The sequence below is a fragment of the Dendroctonus ponderosae genome, unplaced genomic scaffold, assembly GCF_020466585.1.
Source record: "Dendroctonus ponderosae isolate FM_Combo_2020 unplaced genomic scaffold, Dpon_F_20191213v2 Dpon_F_20191213_10, whole genome shotgun sequence".
Classification (NCBI taxonomy): Eukaryota; Metazoa; Arthropoda; class Insecta; order Coleoptera; family Curculionidae; genus Dendroctonus; species Dendroctonus ponderosae.
The window spans coordinates 6600342-6627086 of record NW_026017111.1 but is presented as its reverse complement, the minus strand read 5'-3'; the positions used below and the strand labels follow the sequence as shown (position 1 = coordinate 6627086).

The window sequence follows — 26745 nt, the reverse complement described above, 5'->3', positions numbered from 1 at the left end:
ATTTAAACATCCACAGCTCATCTACCGCAGGAAACAAAAATTTGAATTTCCCAATAAATTGAGAAAAAATCCTCTGTTGATAAGAGACCAAATTTCAGAGGTCTAAGTATGTACAAAATTTGGAACTTTCGAACACTTTGAAAAGAAGCCGTCGTTAATCAGTGTCCAGATTTCTTGCGATTCTGATTCGCACTCATTTGATTGAAATTAAAAATCACAGCTCGTAAATCGGACGCGGTGGAATTTTGAAATTTAGGAAGTGTACGAAAAATCCCTTGCCCTAAAGTGAAGAAAGTGTAGTCTGGTTCCGATAATGTGCTGATTTTATTGAAATTTGCAAGTTCTAGTGGCTCACAAATGTGACCGAAAAGTGCATCACTATATTAAAAAAAAACAGAGTTTGTAAACTGGAGGCATTGGAGGGTGAATTTTTTAACATTTTGAGACGAGGCCCTTGTGTATAAGCGTTTGAAGCTTCTGGTTATTTACAAATTACTGATTTTAGCTAAAAATTGTGCAATTTTCAGTGAGTCACGAATGTGATCTAAAGGTGTATGTCTGTTTTTCAAAAATTTCTTCCCGTTAACGGTAGCTTAAAAAGCTCGCATCAACCAAAATCAGCTTATTCCGAGCACGCGCGCTGGTATTCGAGGAGTTTTTCAGTTTTATTAAGTCAGAAATTTGCCCCAATCGTGCAAGTGTATTTATAAAATATCCGCTAGTTCCATAATACAATTTTGCACCTTTCAGTCTTCTCCTTCTTGATTTTAGGCGAATCGCCTGTTCAATTATCGTTCACTTGCGTGAGGCTGTCGCTCCATCGTTTCCTGGAGCGCGCCCTTCTCTCTTCTTCCCAATGGGGACTTATCGCAAGTGATTCTCACAAGTCTGCGGTGGTCCATCCTGCTTACGTGCTCATTCCATTCCTTCTTCCTGTCTGCTACCCATTCATTGATGTTCTTGACATTACAGGCTGTTCTGATATCCTCGCTTCTCTCTATATTCAGCAGTGTCATTCCAGTGATCCTACGGAGTATTTTCATCTCAGCTGTCTCTAGGAGTCTTTTGGTTTTCGCTGTTTCTGGCCTGGTTTCTGCGGTATATGTCGCCCGTGACGACATATACTCTTATTGCACCATTGTTGTTTGATCTCTCACCTCAATATCCTCTGCCTCAATATCCCCAAAGCCGGAAAGTTCCACGCCAAGGTAGTTAAATTTCATGTTCTGCTCGATTACTCTACCGTCTAGTTCCAGTTTGCATCTTAGAGGGGTTTTTGATGTTGTTAAGCACTATTTCCATATCTAGAGACTTGGCTGTTAGGCTGAATAAGTGTAATAACCTTTGTATCTTCACTTTCTGCAATGAGAGCGGCATCGTCAGCATAACACACTATGTTGATTTCTGCATCCCCCATTTTGTATCCCTTTAGCCCTCCAACACTTCAAACAATTTCTTTCATTATTAAATTGAAAAGGGTAAAACTCAAGGGAGTCTCCCTGACAAATACCGCTACCCGGTGGTATTGGTTCTGTGAAGTCTCCTATTTGTGATCGTCTTTTGTTGTTTTTATATATGTTCTCTATGGTTTAATGAGATTGTGTGGGATTTGACTGTTGTAAACTAACTTGCTCATATTTATTTTATGATTCTGGCGTTCGCATAGTACAATATTTTAGGTAGGCTTTTCTTTTTTCTTTGCACTGTTCCTTGACTTATGGGGGGAACCATGGTGTCTTGTGGTTGATTATTTGGTGCACTCTTATGGTTCGTTCTCCAGGTGCCTCCCGTGCTGAATTCTTGATATTATTCTTGATTCTTTCCCAAGCTAGATTGATGTAGTTAGTATTTAAAATCGAGTTTTCTTCGATTTTTTGTTACAATCTATTTTTGTATAGGTACTTTATCGTAGGGTCCCATAGCAGCTCAATACTGAGTTTCTGTGTTGATATCACCGGTCTTGGTTGTTTTGGTATTCGTATCTTCAATTTAATTCTTCCGAGTAAAAGGCTATGATCGCTTCCTATATTTGCCGAATTGAGCGTTCTGATTTCGAGTATTTGAGTTTTGTGAAATTGCCTATTAGTCACAATGTAATCGATTGTCGATGTATGGCCTCTCTTATTTGCAAATGTAAATTTATACTGGGGTTCTTTCCGTTTTAAACTCGTGCATTAAAGTCCCCAACCACTATCATGGGTTGGTCACTTGGTAGTGAGTCAATTGTGGTTTGGAGTTGATCAAAAAACGAGTCTCTCAGGAGTTCTGGTCTGTTGCCTTCTGGTGCTTATATTGATAGTACATTTATTGTTTGGTCGTCTGACTTTAGTGTTACAGCTGTAATGCGTGGGCTGATAAAGTTGCATTCCTTTATATAATTTTGGTATTTCGTGCTGATTGCACGCACACCCTCTCTTGCTCTTTCCTGCTTCTCAACTCCGCTGTAGACCATAATATATTCTACGTATTTCTTTTGGCAACTTTCTTTAATCTTCGCTTCCTGTACGGCCCACATATCGATCTTGCTATCTGAGAGTTCTTTTAAGATTTCTTGGTCTTTGTTATTGTATGATCTCACATTCCAGGTAGCAGACTCGCTAACTGGAGGCGAAGGAACTAAATATTCTAGACTGTTAGAGAGACAAGGCCTTTGGTCATAAGTGATCGAAACTGCAGCTATATTGAAAGACGCGCTGACTTTCTAGAATATTTAAAATTCTCAGTAAGTCAGAAATGTGGCCCAAAAGTGTATGCCTGTATTTCGAAAATCCCAGTCCATAAACCCGAGGCGAAGGAGTCATGAACTTTTGGACTCTTAGAACAGGAGCGTTGGTTCACGGATTTCCAAAACCTCAGCTGATTTCGATGTCGTACAAATTTTATAGGGATTCTTCAACTTTCCTCAAGTAATAAGTGTATTCCTAGAGTGCATGTCTGTATTTAAAAAATGAACAACTAGCTAACTGAATGTGCAGGAATTTAAACTTCTTGACTGATAGAGAGACAATGGCTTTGTTCATAAGTGGGCGAAGCTGCAGCTAAATTGAATAACGCACCGACTTTCTAGAATATTTACAATTCTCACTAATTCAGACATGTGCCCCAAAAGTGCATGTCTCTATTTCGAAGATCCCAGCTCATAAACCCTAGGCGATGGAATCTTGAACTTTTGGACACTTCGAACAAAAGCTTTGCTTCCCACATTTAGAAAACTTCAGCTGATTTCGATGTTGCGCAAAATTTCTAGAGATTCTTCAACTTTCGCTAAGCCAAAAGTCTAACCCCAGAGTGCATGGCTGTATTTTAAAAAATCCCTCCTCGTACATGTGGGGCAATAAAATTTGGAGCTTTTGTACACTTATATAAAAGGAATGACGAATCAAATAAAGAGTAACAAACTAATCATCCAGTAGTAGGATCAAAAACTACATCCAGTTTTCTGCGAAAAGTTTCAGTCTGTTGCAGCATATGTAAGAAGCCAATCTGTGAGTATGAGTGATAGAGGCTCTCTTGTGTTATGCAAAAGCAGAAGCAAAACTGTCTGTTTATTAAACCAAGTAACTACGTTCCAGTGGAAAGTGCCACTGATGCAAAGGGCGTATGGCAAACTTTGCAAAGCGCTTTTGAGGTCAAAGGACTCACCAGTTAAGCTGCTAAAAACCCCGATAACTTGTTAAGATGAAACAAATTAGTCAGCAAAATTGTTGGCACAGCACGCCAACTTTCGAATGTTGGTTCCACTGAAAGTGTACGAATGGAGCGGAAGGATGTTATCCTTCCAGCAAGATTGCTCTTCAAAGAGGAGCCGATGACCATGGGAATTGAACGTTTGAGTGTTAGAAGGTGCAATGAAAACTAAGCTATTGTAGGAGACACACGAAAGAAAAAAAAAAACAACAAATACAAAACCTCGTGCAAAATTGGAAAAATCGAAACCGTATTTTAAAAAATTTCTTGCCAATGTGGTAAATTTTATACAGGAAAAACATCAAGAAGCAAATAGAATTAAAAAAAAAGTGCATCTGTTTTACTTAACCATGACCATTGTGTTGTCTCATGTTCATTTCAAAGTCTGAAACAGACTGAAGAGACAAACAGCCGCATTAAATCTAACTTTAAATTATTAACTGATTTTATGCAATAATATTTAAGTCAAAGTAAACATTTACAATTTGTGAACAAACGAATGCTCACAACGATTTTCTGTGTGTAGTTGGAAAACGTGAAGGAATTCTGTTTTTTAAGGCAAACATTTTTAAGCAAAATACTCAGCAATACCCCAAAAAACGGCTTTTTAAAGATGAGGCCGCCCTAACTATATGTATAGAACTGATATAATTTACCTCTTGGATTCTTCATGTAAGCGTTCAAGTTTGCTCCGGTAGCGGCTAAAAATGACGATTATTCAACTGACCGTTTCTCGTTCCATTAACATTTTGATAGTGTCGTTTTTTTCTTATTTTCCAGGACAACCAGTGCATGCGGATAAAAATCCTGGGCGATTGTTATTACTGTGTATCCGGACTTCCAATTTCCAGACCGAACCACGCCTATAATTGCGTTAACATGGGCCTTCAGATGATCGAGGCGATCAGGTAAATTGGCGACTTCTCGCTCCAATGGACGTTGTCTAATGGACAAGTGGTAATTGGATTCCACTGTCCAGCCAGGGCGGTTAATTTCCATTAGCGCGATGCGAAACCTAGAATCCATTGTCGCATCTTCAGCTCCATAAATGTGTTAGCTCGAATTAATTTTTCAATCAATTTGTGTCCATTTTTATTCATATCCATTTCATTTTAGTCCATATCTCAAGTCTTCACTCTCTACATGTTTGCTACTCGACGTTTTGACTGATTTAAGAGCAGCGGCATGTAAAACCCACCAGGGCTTCATAAATGAAACTAGCAAAATTTATTTTCTGAATGTGCTGGCGGTTGAGGCAAATATTGTGTTTGCTGTTGCTGGTACCAATTATTTGGAAAACTGTCCATTACAACATTAGCTTTTTGGGTGATTGCTTCAAATGTTTGCTCAATTTTTTTCGCTCATCCTGATAAGTTACTTCGTCCCTGTTTTTGGTTTTCCATCACTTAAAAATTTGAAACTTAGAATGCAAAGCAATGTCGAACATGCATAAAGTTTCCGTTTTTTCTGGACACTCTAGGTCCAATCTTCTAAATACATGAGAAACTTCGGTAACCGCAGGTGTTTTTCTATGGCAAGCAGCTCGACTCTATTTTGAGAGTTTTAGTGAAGCTGTCGAAGGTAAAAAATAGTCCATTAGAAGAAATTTGCAGCAATTTGTGGAAGGTCGCATGAAGTAACAGTTTGAACCGAAGCCATATAACTCGCCCTCGCAGGTTTTATCAACTTTCATCATGTTACTTTTCCTGACTGTACTTCAATTTTCATACAAATTAGCTCCCTGGGTTTCAGTCATTTATTTACTTAGCTATTACAGTTTAYTTCATTCTTCGGAATACGTTTCGGCRAAACTCTTTTAAGTAAGTTTAGTGAGAAAACACCAGAAAAGTGAATAAAGCGCAGRAATTTTTGCTCAAAGTTCGCTTTCAGTCCCGWATRGAATTTGTGAATTTTCCAAGTCKCAAAAGCATCAWCTTTCCTSTTCAAAAACGCTTCAGTTTGGATTTTTTTTWATAGAAAATTGACTGTCGCAGATCTCCATTATYTGCTMGTTTCGTTTCGGACTTACGCGTCTWCAAGCTGTTTSATWGGTTGCACATTTTCAGGATGWACARWATTATGCTTWAAAAGTGAAAAYWTTTTTGTCACTYCCAGAACTAKTCTAAAAAAGCWTCAATTTTRCYCACACTCGTTTTGGGTGCTCGTCAACTCTTTTGAGAAAATTCGCTGACATGTTTAGACAAAAATATTGCRKTTTAGGCAAATTTGTCTTATCCRAAAATGTAAATWAAATTTTCGTTTTTTCTTAATRGAYWCWTRACCAGTTTAAATATTACCAAAAAAATWGTTTTYAATGTTYTTTAGATCGAATAATCCACWTTTTTTATTCTCTAGCTTGCAGTTYSTAAYGGGTGCTGGCTGCAATAGTCTGGGRCCTTTTAAAACAGTAGACASTTTTTGRGTTTTAAAATACGGCTTTACGGTTGTTCACTGATAATTCCTAAACAAAAAATGTGTCTTGGTTCAAGTCGATATCTTTCACCATTTTAGAGATATTTCACATTGAAACCTCTAGCGATTTTTTAAACCMAACTGCTCAACAAACTGGAATTTACACGAACAAATTTGGCTAGTTTTGGACCCGAATAAATTCTGATTTTGAATCGTTTTTCAGCCAAATMTTTTAAAATTAGTGCCKTTTGGTGGCAATAAAATAGTACTTCAGATAAAGTTTCTACAGGGTGGCACATGAAACWTTTCAAAATTGGCGAAAGATSCACATGCTCTTTGTTGRGCAAAAAAATGTTTTCTTTTATTTCAATAGCACAGCAATTATGGTAAACTTCAAACTTCGAAAAAGTTATTGAACTTTTCGCCCATTTCTCTTTTTTACAGGGTGATCTAAAAAGTCAACTTTTCGTCTGAAGTGATAATTTTTTCTCTTGGACCGATTTTCAAAATTTAATGCTCATGTTGAATACCGATTTGCATGAATGAACGAAATATTTGAATGTTTGAAAGCGAACTTCACTTTAGTTCAAAATGTACCAGAGTCATAGATTTCAGGGCATTTCTGCTTTGGCTCACTTTTTACGCAACCCCTTATATCCAATTATTGTCTTGGATTGCCTGGGAAGTTTTAGCTTCAAGCTGAGGTCTAGATCGTGAAAATCGGCCCAAGAAGAGAAAGGTTACCACTGCAACACCAAAAAGTCGACTTTTTTGAGCACTCTGGAAATAGAAGAGATCGCCAAAAAAATTGAAAACTGTCTTGAGCTATTTGGTTCGTTTTTAGCCCTTTGAATTTAAGATAAAAAATACCAATTTTCATCCAACTATCAAAGAGCCGAAACTCCAACTTTGAAACACCATTTTGTTCAGCTTTAAAATGAGCATCTCTGTCCTAATAACACCCGGAATCTGTAACACACTGTATATAGCGACCAAAAAATAAAGCACGCGCATCAGCTGTATATTTTCAAATAAAACCACCTATTTTGTGCCTCATTTGTAAATTCCATTCCAATTTGCTTTCCACCTGATGATGGTGGAAAGAAAAACACGAAACGTATTCTGAGGAATAAAATAATAAATGATAAATGACTGAAACCCAGAAAACAAATTGGTATTAAAATCAATCAATTTTTTCATCAAACAACTCGCCTTTAGCATTTCACTGACTTCAACACGCCACTGACTTCAACTGTGGTTGGGACTAAACAGCTTCATGGACATGTTGGATATATATACATATCCCTATTCCCGGAGGTTTTACCGGATATTTTTCCTCTTTTAAACAGTCTAATATGCCCTCAAACTTTATTCTTCTAGTTCGGTTGCTTAGCCATTCTGTTAAGTTTCCTCCTCCATATTTTTCGTTCATCGCCATTCTCTAGGTGTTTTGGTCGGTTCTGGAGCTTCAATTTTCAGGGGTTTCACTTTGCTCATCTTTCCTACCAATGGCAGCAGTGCGTTTTCTTCAATGTCTATTTTGTCCTCTCGCTTTTTTACTGTCTGTGTACTGTTTTGTTGTGTTTTACTGGTTAGTTTTCCCTTCTGTACCAATGTTTTCGATGCTTTATTTTTCGAATTCAATTATTTCCTTCGTGTTTAATGTCTGATAGTTTTATTTACACCGACGTGTCGTCCATTTAACTGTTCTTTCTTCCAGTTTTGGCCTCTTTACTAATGTTCTCTATTAACACCTTCAATGCCCCATTCCTTGTCTGTAGCCTCAGACGTCTTTGATATAAATCAGGTGAGTCGTCTTTATTTGGCGACTGAATATTGAACTTGGCTACAGATTTGCAAGGTTGGTCTGCTTTTATTGGGTTTCTCGTTCTGGATTTTATGACATAGAAGCCATCTAGTCCTCCATTTGCTGAATTAAGTAATCTAACATTTTCTCTCTTGCTTTTTGGTCTATATCTTCTGGTCTGATGGCTATATTCGCTAGTGTGAAGGTTCCCTTGAACGCTGCACCTTTGCTTCCCTGGAAGTTCCTCTTGTGTTGCAGCTTATCTCGGAAGTACGTGTTCGATTGAGTCTTAGCTCGTTGTAAGTCGTGGACGAGCATCTCTTCTCCTTTCTATGTTTTCTTCATTAAACACGTTCAAAAATCCTGTAAATACTTTCATTTATACTGGAAACATTTTTTGGAACATGAGACACCTTCATTGCTCAATTACTGCAATTTGAAGAGCGCCTTTTCAGGTAAATATAGTGAGAGAACAACGACGATAGATTTAGCCACTAAGATCCCCAGACTTAAACCTGTTTGACTTTCTTGGGGTTGCTTGAAGAGCAAATTTTCTGCCGGGCTCAAGGCTCTATTCGTTAACGTGTGGGTTAACGCTAACGTTAACAAGAAGCTTCATCTTTGCTTCCGTGGAAGGTAAGCTTGTGTTAAAGTTTATGGCGGAAGTACGTGCTTGTTTGAGTCTCATCTCGTAAGTAGTTGATGAGAATTTCTCTGCGCTTCTGTGTTTTCTTCATGAAGCACGTTCTTAATGCTTACAGCTACTTCCTTTTCCCTTGGAAACTTCCCAAATAGAAATAACCTGTTCTTTCAACAGGATGAGGCACCAACTGGGACAATCGACCGCACAACCTAGAAGAGTTTTACAAAAGCTTCAGATCGGAGGTTGCCCGAAAAACCCCACGGATTCTACACAGTGGACAAAGAATGCCGTTGTTTGATATAAAATCTCAGATTTACATACGTGAAATGAGCGAAAAATTCAATAACTTTTTCGTAGTATGAAGTGAGGCAGACTTTTTTTGCCCAACGAAGAGCATGTGGATCTTTCGCCAATTTTGCAATGTTTCAGACGCCACCCTGTAGTAACTTTACCTGAAGCACTATTTAATTGCCCCAGACCGGCTCATTTTAAAAGATTTGGACTAAAAAACGATTCAAAATCAGAATTGATTCGGGTCCAAACTAGTCAAATTTGTTCGTGTAAATTCCAGTTTGTTGAGCAGCAAGATACATTTTTTGTTCAGGAATTATCGGTGAACAACAGCAAAGCCGTATTTTAAAACGGAAAAATTGTCTACTGTTTTAAAAGACTGTTGCAGCCTTTACCCGTTAGGAACCACAAGCTGGAGAATAAAAAATGTGGATTTCTCGATCTAAGAAACACTGAAAACAATTTGTTTGGTAATATTTAAACTGGTTAAGAATCTATTAGGAAAAAAAGGAAAATTTTATTTACATTTTCTGATAAGACAAATTTGCCTAAAGCGCAATATTTTTGCAAAAACATGTCAGCGAATTTTCTCAAAAGAGTTGACGAGCACCCAAAACAAGTGTGAGCGAAATTGAGGCTTTTTGAGAACAGTTCTGGAAGTGACACGAATTTTTCCACTTTTAAAGCATAATTTAGTTCATCCTGAAAATATGCAACCAATGAAACAGCTTGAAGACGCGTAAGTCGGAAACGAAACGAGCAAATAATGGAGGTCTGCGACAGTCAATTTTCTTTAAAAAAATCCAAGCTGAAGCGTTTTTGAATAGGAAAGTTGTTGTACTGGAGACTTGGAAACTTCGCAAACTCCATTCGGGACTGAAAGCGAACTTTAAGCAAAAATTGCTGGGCTTTTTTAAAGTTTCTGGTGTTTTCTTACTAAACTTACTTGCTTAAAATAGTTTACGGATTCTTCTGTGCAGCTACACAAACCACGCACTGAACAACCCAGCAATTCAGAATCAATCAATAAATCCATTTGGCGCAAAGACCAAAGGGTCACTAAATCTCCATTCTCGAAAATTCCGTTCCAATTTATTAGAGTTTGTCAAAGTTTCATTTTTCCTGCTTAAATCAACAGCGCGACGAGTCGCAACCTACAAAGAGCCCCTTGAAACTAAACATCAATTTCAACCACTTTGTCGTCGAACAATCTATCTATTCGCTCTATTTTGCCGTCTTTGAAAGGGCCCAATCTGATCATTTTCCAGTTGGGCAACTACCGGCCTTCAACGCGCGAAAAGCAATCATCAGTGTCTTCTTTTGACACTGTTTGCAGAAAAGACGTAAGCCCGAAAAAAATCAAAAACAAATCTTGTCTTACTGTTGAAGGTTTGTGCGTGAAGCCACCGGCTTCAATGTGGATATGCGGATCGGAATCCACACCGGAAATGTACTCTGTGGAGTTTTGGGGCTGCGAAAGTGGCAGTTTGATGTGTGGAGCGACGATGTTACTTTGGCGAATCACATGGAAAGTGGCGGAATTGCCGGGTGAGTAAAAGACAAAAATGTTGAAAGAAAAATCAGTGACTGACGCAAAAACCGTTTTAAAATAAGAAAAATGCAAGCACCTTCTGTGCAAATCTCATTTACTGTGCTAATTACTTGTCGATTTCAATTAAACCGGAATTGGCCGATAAACCCTGCACTAATTGCACAGGCACATGGGCTTTGGCAAAAATCCAGAAATAAACAACAAAAGTTGTGGGCTGGTTTCACTCTGCCGCCCAATAACTGCCAGCCTAGATAAATTCGATTAACTCGGCTCTTTGATGGTTTAAATTGACCCCCATTCAGCCCTTATAATTGATAACGCATCGGCGATCCTGCTTTTCGCATAATTGCGGGTTAGAGTCGTTGTTCTTAGGCAAATGTGATGGATTTTGTGTTTTCTGCTTTAAATGATTTCATTTTGAATGCCTGCAACTGCCCACATTCGTGCAACATTTCCTTCATTTGTTATCTCTTCATGAGTGGGTTGCTTGATGCACTCAGACTGGATATTTGTTCGTTTTGCCGAAACTTGTTTATTTGCGACTGCAACAGCGACAAAGGAATGGGGAAACAGTTGATGTAAATTGTCTGTTTGCTTGCTCGACGTCGAAATATCAATATCGTGTAGTCAGAACTTGGGAATGATGCAAAGAACAGTGTTTGGCATTCGGCGTGCTATTGTTGGCAACTTTGCAAATTGGAACGGCTGGGAATTGAGGGGTTTCTATTCAATTTTCAAAATATGCGTAAAGTTCTGCAGGCGAGAATGAGGCGTGATTTGTAGAGAATCAAGCGTGTTAGAAAATTGCATTTTCCGCAGTAAAACCAGGGCTGAGACGGCTTGAAAAATTCGTCCGCTGAAGAAATATTGTATAAGGAAGCGGTTGTTGATAATCAATTTATCTTTGACCAAACGAGGTAAATCCCATTTCAGGGAGTATTGAGGAATTCAAAATTTGTGAATTTCACTGTCAACCATTTTAAGGGAGGCTGTTGAATAATTTCATGTTCAGACACCGATTTGGCACAAGTGTCTTAAACATTAACTTTCTCCGAAACCATGGGGAATTTAAAGTATCCTTCTCTGGCACTGGAAACGTGGTCAAATCATTTGGTAAAACCCGGAAATTCATTGCATTTTCGTATGGTCGAAATTGTATTTTGTTTTGGTGGTATTTTGAGCGAGGGATTCTTCAAATGCCTCAAATTCCCTGCATGTTCCAAGATCGATCTTGCAAAATTCCTTCTGGTACTTAAATGCTCCCAAACCGTGGATGATTTCAAGTAGCATTCTTTAGCACTTTGAAAAGGACGGTGGGCAGAAACTGGGTGAAAATTACAGCTCTTCATCAGCATCATTTCAGCGTTCTCAAACTAACTTGAAATTCACTGCTTGCTCAAAGGTCGCACAAGATTCTTGGAAATTAAATTTCTCAAAAAGCAAATATTTTTTAACTTGCGTTGAACTCAGCTCCGCTCCTAAGAGAACGGTTGCGTTAAAGCGCCATAAAACTTTGAAATTTAAACCCTTATCAAGGAGACTTTACAAAAATGTCCCCAATTCGAGATACCATGAGTTTTTTAACGTTAAATGTCCGAAATCGCGGGTGATTTATGGTAGCGTTTCTCGGCACTTTGATGCGAACGGTTGAGTCAAAACCTGGTGAAAGTTTCGCTATTCACCATCATAAATAAAGTTTTGAAAAATCTGGCTCGCATAAGGTCGATTTTGCAAAAAATTCTATGCCATTCCTAAAATTCAGTGCATTATAGGAAATTTTGCAAAAGTTCCTTTTGCATTTAATTTCTTGGAAACCGTAGTTATTTGAAGTATCTTTAAATGACACGTTGAAGAGGGCGATTGGGTCGAAACGTGCCAAAACTTTTGTCATTTTGCGGTCAACAGACAGTAATGAAAAAAACCTAAAATTCACTGCATTTCCGAACAACATTAGCAAAAGTTTGTTTGACGTTTAATTTCTCAGAAACCAAAGATATTTGAAGTCGGTTTAACTGGCACTCTGATGAGGATAGTTGGGTCGAAACGAGGTAAAACTTTCGTCTTTAAACCATTGACGGACAGTATTTTAACAATTCTTAAAACTTACTGCTTGTGTGAAGAAATTTTGAAAAAGTTCCTTACACATTTAATTTATCAGAAACCAAAGATATTTGAAGCACGTTTAAATTACATTTTTCAAAGTTTCACCTTCAAACCATCGGCGTACATTTTTTTACAAATTTGCCATTTAATTAGTCAAAAACCCAAGATATTTGAAGTAGGATTAAATGACACCTTGAAGAGAACAGTCGAGTCGAAATCTGGTAAAACTTTCGCATTGAAGGCACTGACACACAATTTTTTACCAATTCCTAAAATTTACTGCTTGTTCCGAAGCAATTTTGCAGAAGTTCGTTTGACCTTTCAGTTCTCGGAAACCCGAGACATTTGAAGTATCTTTAAATGAGTTTGAAGAAGACGATTGGCTCGAAACGTGGCAAAACTTTTGGCTTCACTCCATCAACAGCTAGTATTTAAAAAATTAGTAAAAATTCATTGGATCTTCCAAAGAAATTTTGTACTGAAGAAATGTTGCAAACGTTCTTTAGATATTCAATTTCTCAGTAACCGAAGATATTTGAAGCAGGTTTAAATGACACTTTGAAGAGAACAGTCGGGTCGAAATCTGGCAAAACTTTCGACTTTAAGCCATTGACACAAAATATTTTACAAATTCCCAAAATTTTCTGCTTGTTCCGAAGAAATTTTGCAGAAGTTCCTTTGACCTTTAATTTCTCGGTAACCCAAGATATTTGAAGTATGTTTAAATGGCACCTTGAAGAGGACAACTGTGTAGAAACGTGGAAAAACTATCGTCTTTACATCATCAACAACAGTTTTGTTAAAATTGCAAAAATTTTCTTCTTGCTCGGAAGAAACTTTGCAAAAGTTCAGTTGACACTTACTTTCTCAGAAACCAAAGATATTTGAGGCAGCTTTAAGTTGCACTTTGAAGAGGAAGGTTGGTTCAAAACGTGGTGAAACTTTCGCCTTTGCACCATAAGCAAAGATTTCTCCAAAAAAAATATAACATCTTTCAGTCGATTTTGCAGAAGTCTTGCATCTTTAATTTCTCCAAAACCGCACGCGATATGAAGTGACACTTTGAAGAAGAAGGCTGGGCAAAAACTGGGTGAAAGTTTCATCTTTACACCATCAAGCAGTCTTTTTAAAATCTCTAAATTCAGCGCATGTTTAAAGGTGGATTTTGCAAAAGTTTCTGCGACTGAATTCCTGGGAAACTGCGGCGGGCTTGCAATATTTTTCGATAAAGCTTTCAAGAGGAAAGTTGGGTAAAAATGCTTGGAAAGTTTCAGCTTTTAACCATCATCAACTAGCTTTCGGAAAAAAATTGAATGTTGGAGAAAAAAGGCATCCAAAAGCACATTCTATAACACTTCGAGGAGGAATGGTGGGTTGAAACGTATTGAAAGTTTCAGCTTGGCACCATTATTACCCAGCTGGTTTTCCAAAGGAAAAACTCACTGTGAGTTCAAAAGTCTGTCTCCAAAAAGAACGGACATGGGTAGAAACGTTGAAAAAGTTTCAGCGTTGGCCCATGATCAGGCAGCTTTTGAAGTGTTTCTGGAAATCCCTGTTTTAAGGCAGATTTCGCAAAAGCTTCTTCAACGATGAATTTCTCCGGAACCGGTTGAGGGTTGGTTCGATCGCACTTTAAAGATAACGCTTTGGCTCAAATATGGGGAAATTTACAGCTTTGAGCCGTCATCAAGCAGTGTTTGAACATTTTCTGAAATTATTTGTTTGTTTTAAAGTGGATTTCGCTATTGCGTCTTTAACAATCAATTTTTCTCAAGCTGAACCATATTAAGATACGCGTTCCATCACACTGTGAAGACCAGTTGATAAGTGGAAACTAGCAGAAAGTTTCAGTTTTTGAAATAATTCGGAAAATTTATTATTGTTGTGCAGATATTTTTTGAAAGTTGCGTCCTTTAGCTCTTTAAACACCAAAGTAGGACTGAAACAGAGAGAAACTTTCAGCTTTCATGAGTAACATTTTCTGAAACTCACTCTACGTTTAAAGGTCGGTTTTGCAATGGAATTTTCAACAGTAATTTTTTCCGAATCACGGCAAGATTCAATGCCGCGCTCCATAAGACTTTGGCGAGGAAAGTTTTTGGGTAGAAAAAAGAAGGGGCTTCAGATTCGCACCATCATCAAGCAGATTTTGAAAATTCTTTGAAATTTCTTGCACGTTTTAAAGCCGATTTATTGATAGAATCTTCGAGACTGAATCTGTTGAAAACAAAATAATATAGAAGACGGATTTTTAGGGCGCTTAGAAGCCTAAAAGAGAATAGAAACGTTGAGAAAGTTTCGCGCATGGACAAGCTTCAGGGAGATTTTGATAAATTTTTTAAATTTGCCGCATGACCGATTTGGAAATACGTGTTTTAACACCTAATTTCTCTAAAACCCCAAGAATGGGAAAACCAGTCAAGAAGTCGCTTTCTTCGGTTTTTGTGAAAAATAAAGTTAACAAGTTTTTTAGTAAAATTTGCTACTTGAATGAACGATTATTCCAAATCTGACCAAGAAAGAATTGAAACGATTTTCACCCAACTTGGGAATTAGTCCACAACACGGCTTTAAAATACTGTAAACAGCATCGGAGTATTTTTTCCAAGTATTTTCGTATTTTCCATTGTTTTCCTGCTTCAGCAGGGAAACGGAAATTACCAGGCATAAATCATGGGACTTACCGGGCAAATATCCCATTGACCCGAGCAAACATCGCTTAAAGTTAAATTGACCATCGCTTTATTTTCGCACTGAATCATCGCCTCCTGCTGAAATCCAAATGTGGACAAGCAAAGCCATTAGGGGACTGAAATGGAAAAATTAAAAATCTGTTTTTTTCAATTCCTGCAGCCGCGTCCACATCACAAAAGCGACTCTAATCCAGCTGGGGGATCGATTTGAGGTTGAGCCGGGAAATGGGGCCAGTCGAGAAGGGTACTTAGCCGACCACAAGATTGAGACTTACCTAATAATCCCACCTAAGGTAAGTTCAAGTTTGCTGTTTCCAGACAATTGAGACGCCCACAACATGCGGCTAATGGTATATAAACAGCCTTGCAGGTTTTGCAGACTGTTTACTTTCAATTAATGTGCTTCTAAAACCCTCAAGCGCGTTTTGTCTTGGACAAGTAGAACGTTTATTTCTGTGGCGAAGACAAATATTGCTCTGCGGACATTCGAAGCGTTTATGTTCGCTGCCTATGGGCTAGTATTATTGCAATTTCAAAGAGATCCATTCAAGGCTTCAACGGCTAGAAAATTGTGAATTTTCGACTTAGGTTGGGGAGCATGCAAATAAGCCCGATTTATATCCGACGTTCAGTGGGCTGGAAAATTGGGAAATTTATGAGTTTTGGTGTCACAATCAAACGCACGCCATCGCCAAATGTTTTATGCCAATTCCGATTTGTTTCTGAGTTCAAGCAAACCCGGTTATTCGAAGTTATTTGATTTTTTATACGATTTCCGTGCGGTACAGGGCGAGTGTTTTTTCATGCATTGTGAAGGAAACTTCACAGTTAAAGGAGTTAGAGTTGGCTAAGTGGGAGACGATTTGCAGTTTTGTGAGTTTGGACTGTAAAAAAATGTGCGACTGTTTATTGTAATCATTTTTAGTTTTTATTTCTTAATTTATTTATGATAATTTCGTGTGCGTTTGATCTATCGTTTGCTCGACGGTTCTTTTGATTTTGAAATTTATTTAAATTTTAGTTTTTCCTAAGTAATTTTTGAAGTAATTTTAATATTTGGACGAAACTTGGTATTTGGGAGACTGAAGCACCCAAAAAAAACTTAATTTGATGTTGATTTTGCTTGCTAGTGTGGAGGGAGGACCTACATGGTTTCTTCTATTTTACAAAGTCCAAATTTCTTTGTGCATAGCTGAATCATATTTTTTCATATAGTTCAACTTTTTGAAGACCGCATGTGTCGATTATTTTAAATCAAAATATATCGAAAACTGTTGTACATCACCACTTTTCGCTACGATACGTTTTTCATATACAAATTATGGAGAAACCGAGGTTGGGACCCAAAATTGAATAGATACATGGGCGAAAAAGTTATAATTCATCTAATAAGAGATATACACTTTGGTAGCGCTCTCTACATGCAAGGGTCAAACCAATATGAAGTTTCTTCGAAAGCCAAGTTGCGCCCAACCTTGAAATTGTACCAAAAATTGCTTAGAAAAATAAAAAATAAAAGTATATTTTAATAGCACCCTGTAGCTCAACAAGCAGGGCTTCAACTCAACTGCAGGGCTATTTTGTCTTACAAGTAAAATATTTTCAACTAATCAGAAGCATCCATTCAGAAGTACAAGCAATCAGAAAACTGAACTACCTGAAATCCATAAGAGTTTCATGAATCAGGCAATTTTTTATAAAAGATACTCTGACTACCTCTAAGAATCAATGAAAATTTGTGAAAATATACTTGAAATGTCGACTGAGTAGGCAGAATGTGTTAAAGTCTCAATTTCCTTGATTTCTACTTTTAATTTTATTCCTGCTGGCACATTTTCTGGAATTTTGCAAACTCCTGCTGCTGAATGGTGTAATTAGGAAAAAAGCGGAGGAGAAAGGTGGAAATATTGAACTCACATCAAAAAATTTCATTTACGGAACATAAGTACCGATGGAAACTGCCATAATTGTGAATATTACATAGTTGAAACCTGAATTTTTGGTCAAAATTTTTTATTGTACAGTTGTATTCGTTTCAGTACTAGAGCAGACATATTGACTCACTTATGTATCTTGCCTGAGAAAAGTGAGCAATAAATTGTGAGCTTGTACTTACCACTGGCACTCTAAAAATAGACCGCCTTTCTTAGCTCATTTCTAAGAGCAGAACAGATCCTCTAGCATGACAAAAGTTGGCATCTTTTCACACAGTCTTTTCCCTGTTTTTCCAAATGCAAACCATAACATCAAGGAATTGTGATTACTTTTAAAACCATTTGCATAAATATATCAAATCAACGAATTTTCTATTGTGGGAGTTTTGAGTAGAAGCAGAAGCAGTCAAAACTGTTTCTGCTTCTCCTCAAAACTGGGCAAAAATATGGCCGCAAAACAATTGAAACTGTGAATTTCATCGAAGCAGTAGAAAAGAAATTGGTGTTATTGAAGGGAAACGTTTTCACCATGGTACTGCACAAAATATTAACCATTTTTTGGATTAATCCATGCCTGAACAAGATATTCAAGACACAGAAAAAAAGACAAATGGGTGAGCTGAAGCAGATTTGCTAGAAATTATTTCCGCGATAAATTTGAAAATGAAGGTGAAGTTAAGATCAGACGAAGAGACTCTTTTCAGGTAGATTTAGATTATTTAAATTTTTGCTTCTTGAATTGCTAGAATCTTGTACCAATCTGAAGATGATGGAGAAACACACTTAGACCATGAAGATATTTTTGTAGAAAGTCAACGTGCGCTCTTGTTATTTTAATTATTTAGTAATCACAAAAAAATATTATAGAAAATGTGAAAAATACATTGCAAAACTGAACCCATTCCTTAAAGATACATTTCATCTATGAATTTTATCTATCTTGAGTGAGCGTTGATGATTTTTTTAACATTTGGGTGCGCCTCTGCCTATTTTCATCGGAAAATGTTGCAGATGTGTATTTAAAAATGTCTTTCAATGTATGCGAGCTAAATAAATTAGATTCCTTTAGAATATGTGAGTTTAGTTTGGAATCCGATTTTCACTGCTTTTGAGATATTGCAAAATGCATTTCGACACGCTTCTAATAAAGAAACAATTTCTTTCAAATAGTTAAAGGTAAAAACCTTTTCGTTGCCTCATTTTGTCAAATTAAATCATTTTTTGTTTTAATCTGTGATAGTTTTGTTTTAATCCAGTTGTTGGGTGAAGTTTGAAAAATTTTCAACTTTTTGTTGGCAGCTTTCTAGTACTATTTCTTCTTGACAGAAATGCCATCAGCTAACAATTTTATTTCATATTTCTCTTATTCCTTAGAGAACCCTCTTCTCTTCAGAAAATGCGAGCTTCGTTTTCACCCGAATTTTTCGATCATTTTTTGAAAAAACATGGAAATTATATTAAAGGTTTCGGAAGGACTCAATGAATAATTAATTCGTCGTCAATGCCAGCCGCTTGAAAATATATAATGCAGTTGATGCGTATAACTTGAAAAAATCAGGCCTAAAAGTTTCATATTAATTCAATTTCTAAGTGAATTGTGACAAATTCTTGAAAATCCCGTTGAATGTCGGTCTCCACGAATTTAAATAATTTAAGCATTTCGAGTTGGATATTCATTTCTCTCAAAATTTCAAACAGTCGAAATGTATGATTTGCGTAACGCAATAAAAAAAAATAGTCTTCAGGAGGTGAAACGAATTGTATTGACTTTTGCGTAATTTTTACGAATTTTCTAAAATTTCATTTTATTTACTTTTTTCTGATTTGCCACATTTTGCACAATTTTCTTTAACTATTAATTTCTGCAATATAATATTTCGCTAAAACAGTAAGGTAGAAAGTTTTTTAGACGTTATTTGATCGAGAAAAACTACTTTTGAAGAAGAAATAATTTTTGGAAGATTTTTGGCTAGTTTAATCCCTCATGATGATCCAAATTGGAAACTTTCTGCGAATCCATACCGACTTTGGGAAATTCAAACTAAAAACGGCAAACACTTTTTTTCTTTCTTCACTTTTTAGTTGGAAACGTTGTTGATACTGATTATGATGTGTATCATGTCATCATCATATATTTGTGTATAGTGTCAATTCCTGAAGAAGTTTTTCTTGAAACTGATTTTTTGTGTCATTATTCGATAGAACTAATGTAAATAGATCCATGAGGCTCAAAATTTTTGATTCATTGAGCTCTTGATCCAGTCATTTACGGCAAATTTGTGAAAATACCGTTTGGATATTAGCTCCCATGAATGGGAGCGCCTCCTACTAAAGAATTAATTGCTTTGAAACACATTCAGTTACAGCACGGCATTTTCAGTTATTCAATTGAAATAAACACGATCTATAAAATGGGAATGTTTCATTTTAATCTGGTGGTTCAGCGATTTTTGACGATTTTTTGAAAGTGTCGGTCGAAATTGCCTTTCCTGATTGGCACAGTTTGCAGACTCTTGCTCAATTTCTGGCCAATTTAGTAAATATAAGCAGGTGCCCATAACTCCAGTTAGAGAAAACACTGCCACTCTTTACCATATAGTTTTATGACTTAGAAGTTTCATTTAGATTCTCTATATGAGGAATTTTTTTTTAAACTAAAAAACCATAAAAACTTTATGGGTTGCAAATTTGCTTCTTTGGACCACTACACATAGCCAACTATTATTTAAAAGCTGAAACAGCTAAAACATTGTTTTTACTGTGTGTGCCAACTGCTATGACTTTCTGTTGATTTTTGGTCAATTTTTGAAAATTAGATAGGAATTTTTCGAGTCAATTCAGGTCTCAGGTCATGGGCTGTTTTGGCAGAAATCGTATCTGCTACGTTTTTATTCAAGTCGCATAAAATGATGCTGTTTCAGAAGCCCGAGCAAGAGCAGCAAAATGGCAACTTGAATGCCACCCCGAAGAATGCGGAGCGAAATAACAGCATTGGAGACAGCGCTGTTCAGGGAATGGCCACGCCGAGTGGACCTCCATCCAGAGCAAGACCATCAAGCAAAATGACGAAATACGTTGAATGTTGGGGAGCTGACAAACCGTTTGCTAATATTGCAGAGTCCACTTTGGCCAAAAATATTGAGCTAACGGTAAGTTCGAACCTAAAAACGCGTCTTGATTCAAAGCAGGTGGAAATTTCCCGATGTGTACGTCTCAAAGTATTCGCGTTAAATTTCCACCTACTTGTGCATACGAAATTTACATTTTCTCTTCAGACTTCCTGATTGATTTATTATGTTTTCAGTTCCCCACTTATCTGCAGGTTAGTGTTTTGATGGATCGAATCTAACACATAATCACATGGTGTGAAACTGACTTGACTAAAAGTGTGTTGCTGAAGAAGTTGCCTAATAACTTTCGAGCTAACAATTAATTTGCAGCAAACTTTCAATCTAATTAGCGGCTGGGAGTTTCTCAATTTGCGACTTTGCAAACTTCCACAGCCCCACAATAAACCCATTTATTTGAATGAGGGCTTCCGATTCCCGCAGAATAGTCATATTATTAGGCGATGGGATAAAGTTTTAATAGTGCAATGTTATTAAATCGGTTTAACCGAGTTTCAGAAAGTTGTTTGCAACACAGTTCACTTCATGTAAATCTTGTCGAATAGTGGGAATTTCTGCGGTTTTTGTTGTATTATTTTCGATGGATATTTGGAAAATATATTTTTCTTAAACCAGGCCAGTTAGTAGGCGAAAACCATTGCAAATTCCTCCACTCTCTTAAAACTTTCCAAAGTTTACGATGCTTTAGAGATCAGCAATGAAAGAAAGTTTTAATCAAATGTGAATACCGTTTACTTAATTAATTTCACGAACTAAAAATTTCGACCTGAAAAGTCTTCACTTTTTAAACTCTCGATTCTCTCGATCTCGTTTGATATTTTGAACTTTCAGCCCGGGTTTTAAAACGCGTTAGAGTCGAGCTAAAAGTGTGTTAAACCAACGATGGGATCAGTTCAACAGTTTATTTCGCAATAACTAAAGTAGACAAAACACATTTTAACATCAGGCGAAAAAGGAAATATAACTCTTTAAACTGAACATTAGTTGGCATGTCTAAATTCTGAATTTTTAACAACCTCTTGAGTTTAGTAGGAAAAGTGCCAAAATCCACAGTTTTACACGAAAAACTCCGGTTTTATTTCAACGTCCAAACTCCATAAAAATCAACGTTTCAAACTTCCAGCCTGCATTTTCAAACGCTTGAGTGTTGCCAACATACGCTAGTTTTTACCAAATAGATAGACATTTCCAATAATTTATTTCGCTAAGTTCGGACATAATTGTATGGTATTGTTAGTGAAGTTGACGGTAACTTACCGTGGATGGCCGAGTATCAAATTCTTTCTTCTGCTTACAACTTTTATTCCACTCGGTACAGTATAATACAGAGAAGTTTTTGCCGTTTAAACGCATGGAATACTCCACGTTGGGAACTTCCGCCTTGACTTTCCAAACGCTTGAGAATTTGGAAAATATAAAGTTTCATCAATTTATTTCATAAAAGCTAAAGTGGGCAGAAATCAGACCTTTATTGTTGAACATAGAGAAAACTCCACTGTTTAAACCCCGGAAACTCGGTACTTGAAACTTAAAAAACGAATTTTAAAACGCTTGAGAGTTCAGAGAAAAAAAATATTTTTACCAAATGCATAGACTTTTTCAAAAATTAAGTTTCCAAAAGCTGAAGCTGATAGAGAATATAGAGAAAACCACCCTGTTTAAACCCTAGAAAACTCCGTTTTTGAAATCTGAGGAATCAATTTTAAAGCGCTTAAGATTTAAGGAGAAAACAACTGTTATATACAAATGGACAAACAATTTTTTAACATCTTATTCTGAAATCTTTGAAGTAGGCAGAAACCAGACTTTTATCAGACAATAAAGAGAAATCGTCAGTATTTTAACATCAGAAAACTTGGAAGCTTCATATTGAAAAACTGAATTTTGAGACGCCTGAGAGTTGACTGAAAAAAGTCGTTTTAACGAAATAGATAGACACTATTGCAACAATTTTTTCGCGAAAACTGAATCCGACAGATACCGGAGTTTCAGAATAGAATATAGATAAATCTTCATTAAAATTTAAATACCAGAAAACTTTACTCTTGAAACATTAAAACTCCATTTTGAAACACATAATTGTTGAGCCAAAAAAAATAGTTTTAACCAAATAGATCGACTCTTTCAACAATTTATTTCGGAGAAGCTGAAGCACGGAAATACCAGACTTTTATCATAGAATACAGAGAAAACTTCGCTGTTTAAACCTCGGAAACCTTGGCACTTAAAATTCGAAAACGAGCTTTTCAATTTCAAGCAAATAGACAGACTTATTCAAAAATGTATTTCGCAAATGCTGAAGCAGCGAGAAACCAGCCTTTTATTATAGAATACCTATAGAGAAGCCTTCATTGTTTAATGCCCCGAAAACTCGGCACTTGAATCTTTAAACGTAAATTTTGAAACGCTTGAGACTTGAGAGAAAAAATGCGTTTTAACCAAACAGATAGACTCTTTCAACAGTTTATTTAGCAAAAGTTGATGCCGGCAGAAACCACAGTTCGCCCTAACAAATCAAGAAGTTTTCACTGTTTAGGGTGTTGGAAAACTGGAGATTTGAGACCTACAGCCTAAGAATAACGAAAAAGTCCAAATAGATAGAATTTTAAAAAATCTATTTGGTACAAGCTGAAGCAGGCATAAACTAGAGTTTCAGACTGAAACATAAAAAAATTTTCGCTGGTTAAACTCCGTCTTGCAAGCTCGACATTTCAAGCCTGATTTTTGAAACGGTTTAGAGGTTTTGTCAAAATCGTGTTTTTACTCAAGATTCCTTCAAAAATGTATTTTGCAACATCGAAAGCAGGAATAAACCAGTGTGTGCGATATTTTCGGTGTTTAAGTCCCTAGGCAATTGAAAATTTAAAACTTCCATCCTGTAGTCCAAACCAATAGTTTAGAAAAATAGCTAAACTCTTTCAACAATTTAGTTTGCAAAAAAACCGGCAGAAGTCAGAGTTCTATCGTAGAATATGGAGAAACTTTCACTATTTAAATCCCGGAAAAATAGGTATTTAAAAATCCGAACTTGAATTTTGAAACGTTTGAAAGTTGGGAGAAAAAAGCCTTTTAACTAAATAGATGCACAATTTTAACAAATTATTTCGCATAAACTGAATCCGACAGAAAGCAGACTTTTAGCGTCGATTAAGTATAGAGAAACTTTCCCTATTAAAATCCTGGAAAAATGTGTTTTTAAAAATTGTAACCTGAATTTTGAAACAACGTTTGATAGTTGAGAGTTGAAAGAGCATTTTAACCAAATAGATGAAAAATTTTAACAAATTATTTGTCATAAACTGAATCCGGCAGAAATCAGACTTTTAGCGTCGAATATACAAAACTTTCACAATTTAAATTCCGGAAAGACGGATGTTTAAAAAAGCGTTTTAGTCAAATATACTATTTCAACAATTTACTTTACAAAATCAGAAGAAGGCGGAATTGCGAAAAAAAGAGAAATAATTTGATCATAGAATCTACAGGAAACGTAAATAGAGAAATAATAAACTAATATTAAGTCGCCAAAAAATAGACATTTTCAATATCCAGTCTCAACATTTTTAAAAGCTCGACAGTCGAGAAAACGTGTTTTAACTGTTTTAACAATTTATTTGGAAAAAGCATGAACAAACAAAACCGGAGTTTTATCTTCAGATGTTTACTTCACTGTTTAAGTCCCCGAATAAGGCGAAATTTATATCTTTCAACGATTTATTTCGGAAATGCTTGGATGAAACCAAATTTTTATTCTAACATCGCGAGAAATATTCATAATTTAAACCTATAACTACCGATGCCGATTAGCCTCGCAAAATTTGAAACAGACAACTACCAGCATTTTATCCTGAAATTTAGAGAAAGCTTAACTGACTCAACACTGAAAACTCTATATTTTTAGTCATGAAAATTAGGGAAAAAGCGCGAATTTACTAAATACATTGATGGATTCTTTTATCAATTTATGTTACCAAAGCTGAAGTTCTGTGACGAGCTTTTATCATAAAACAAGGGTTTTACATGAAAAATATAGCATCTTGGAATGCGTAAGAGTTTAGAGTCGTACACAATCGCACAGCTTAATTAAAAAGTTAATTTTCCGAAAAGTATAGCAGACAGAGGCCGCACTTTTCTGCTCCTATATTTTACCAGGTTTGTTAGCGAAAAAGCACTGAACTTAAGACTCTTAAAGAGGGATTATTTAATTAGACCTTCGGGCCTAAAAAGTGAAACTTTTTTAAATACGTTACAAGGGTTGAGAAGCTTTAAACAAAAGCAGCTTTGCAACCCAGAAGCGAAAAAGTTCCAATTTGTCTCTGTAGACTCTAACAACGAAATACTGGACAACTGCAGCAGGCAACTTTCTGCAACTTCATTTGCATCGAAAACAAACAACCCAAATGCGGCACGTACAAACCGAATTTTTTCGCATTTTCCTCTTCATCCTGACGCTTTCCCGGCTCTAATTCGAAAACTTTTTCCAGACTCTCGGCATGATCGAGTCCAACCTTCTGCCCGACAGATCGACGTGCCTCGAATGCAAGTAAGTACATTTGGCTAACTTTCCTAATTGTGTCTCAAATGAGGCCCTTTCGACGACAAACTTCCCGGATAATTGAATTTCTTTGGGTGCTTTGTGTGGAACTTCCACCTGGACTGAAGGTGTCAAGTTCTAGGAAAAAAGGATCAGAGTCAAGGACAGTTGATTGTAAATTTCAGCCGATTATTTTAAATTTCGGGCTAAAAATAACGTAAATTTGACGTGTTCACTAGTCGATGATTCGGAAATGATTGTTGGCAAACTAAACTCAGTTGAAATTAAAATATTTATGGATTAGAGATCATTGTTACAGCTTGTTGCAAGCTGGCGCCCTATCCTCCATTTTCTACCCGTTAATTCTCAAAAAGATAACTACACTTTTACACTGCACACAATCAAAATGCAATTCGAATAGAAAACTTCATTCCTGCAGTTAGCTATGCACACTATTGTGCAGAAAGTGACTGTTCGCATGACAATATTTCCAAAGACAAAATAAACGTTCCAACTCCTAAAAGGAAAACGCGAAAAACGCCGATCTTTCAATAATTACATTTTAAATTTAGAGTCATTATATTTGTCTGAATTTCATATATTCCTGCAAAAATATTGACAATCACGTGATGAGACTGTTGAAAACACGTGATGTATCGATCAGGAGACCTTATTGAAACTTTGGGGGGAATAAACGGGACCTTTGGTCAAAATTTCCGGAGAAGCCTGGCCCTATTTAGTGGTAAATTTTCGCTTTCTAGGAAGTGGTGGCACTCGGAGGACCTGAATCCGGCCGTCTTGTGGTTTCAAAACCGGAAACAGGAACGCGAGTATCGAAACCAGCCCGATCCAGAGTTTCGCTGTTATGTGGCTTGCGCCACGCTGATATTTAGCGCTATGTGCCTCATGCAAATTACCACGATTCCTTAGTAAGTTTCGCCCAGTTTAGACGACATTTTTGGTTTCTGACTGTGTGGTTTGTTGCAGCAACATTGTCCTGTACGGCAGCATTGGCCCCACTCTTCTAGTCCTGCTGATTTTCGTCTATTTATGCTGGGTGGATGGGTGCTGCAGCCCTCGGCCCCCTTCGGACACCCCACAGGATGAACCGGGCGCCTGCAGCCCCCCAGGACAAGTGGTGGCTGAAAGTCGATGTCTGCGAATTTCCATTTTTCTCGTCAGTGTGACGCTGATTTCAGCCTGTGCAGTTACCACATTGGTAAGCGGAACGTTTCGGTTGAAGGGTCTCCAACAGCCTTCAGGCGTCATCAATTAACCTTGACACTGTTGATCTAGTCTAAGGACGTTCAGGGTGTACCGACAGCAAAATAATTCAGTCAGAGGCTGGCAAAACTATTATCAGGGAATGGGCGCAATTGTTCTTGGTAAACCCACTGTCTAAAGCAGGGGATTTATGCTAATACGACCCTTTACGGGCCCTTTGTACTCCCTAATTGTCTAATCTCCGTAATTTACCAGCCGTTCTACTTGGTCCTAATTAGGTATGCTGATGCCCTTTCCTAATTGCATGCAGCAGGAAATGAAGGCGAGTATTTACGTCCAGTAAATTGCAAAAATGGGACGCAAATTGAAAATTTTTCAAAAATTATAGTAGCTATATTTCACGCGATAAAAATCGTGCATTAAAATGTGTATTTTTAGATTGCTAAGATTTGCTGGAATGTATTTGTAACATTCTTTGGTATTATTTATTGATAACTGTGTAGAGGTTCCCCTTTAGCAATCTTGAGAGCATGACTATGCTTCAAATTCTGCCGAATTTTTGAGTACAGGCAGCATCTAAAGGCGGTTTTGTTAATGTAACCCAACCTGTTTTTGCCAGCAACATACTTCTGGAGCTACCAATATAACCAACAATTTTTTAAAGTTTATTTTGTTTAAATAAGTGAGGGATTTAAAATGCAGCAGCATGAATCTAGCGGGCGTCCAGATATTTTCAT

General features: G+C 36.9%; 1 protein-coding gene across 5 annotated transcripts in view; it reads left to right on the top strand.

Moving 5' to 3' along the window:
• Positions 1–26745, top strand: part of LOC109533154 (adenylate cyclase type 2) — an 84063-nt gene that overhangs the window by 45655 nt on the left and 11663 nt on the right. For 3 of the 5 annotated variants that reach the window (XM_048661935.1, XM_019898405.2, XM_048661933.1), the window contains exons 7-14: positions 4468–4595; positions 10230–10388; positions 15349–15481; positions 20044–20271; positions 20427–20444; positions 24735–24793; positions 25546–25713; positions 25772–26003. In XM_048661935.1, the coding sequence (XP_048517892.1) occupies positions 4468–4595; positions 10230–10388; positions 15349–15481; positions 20044–20271; positions 20427–20444; positions 24735–24793; positions 25546–25713; positions 25772–26003 (1125 nt within the window). The remainder of the gene's footprint in view (positions 1–4467; positions 4596–10229; positions 10389–15348; positions 15482–20043; positions 20272–20426; positions 20445–24734; positions 24794–25545; positions 25714–25771; positions 26004–26745) is intronic. The other 2 variants (XM_048661934.1, XM_019898407.2) reach the window with 2 other exon arrangements.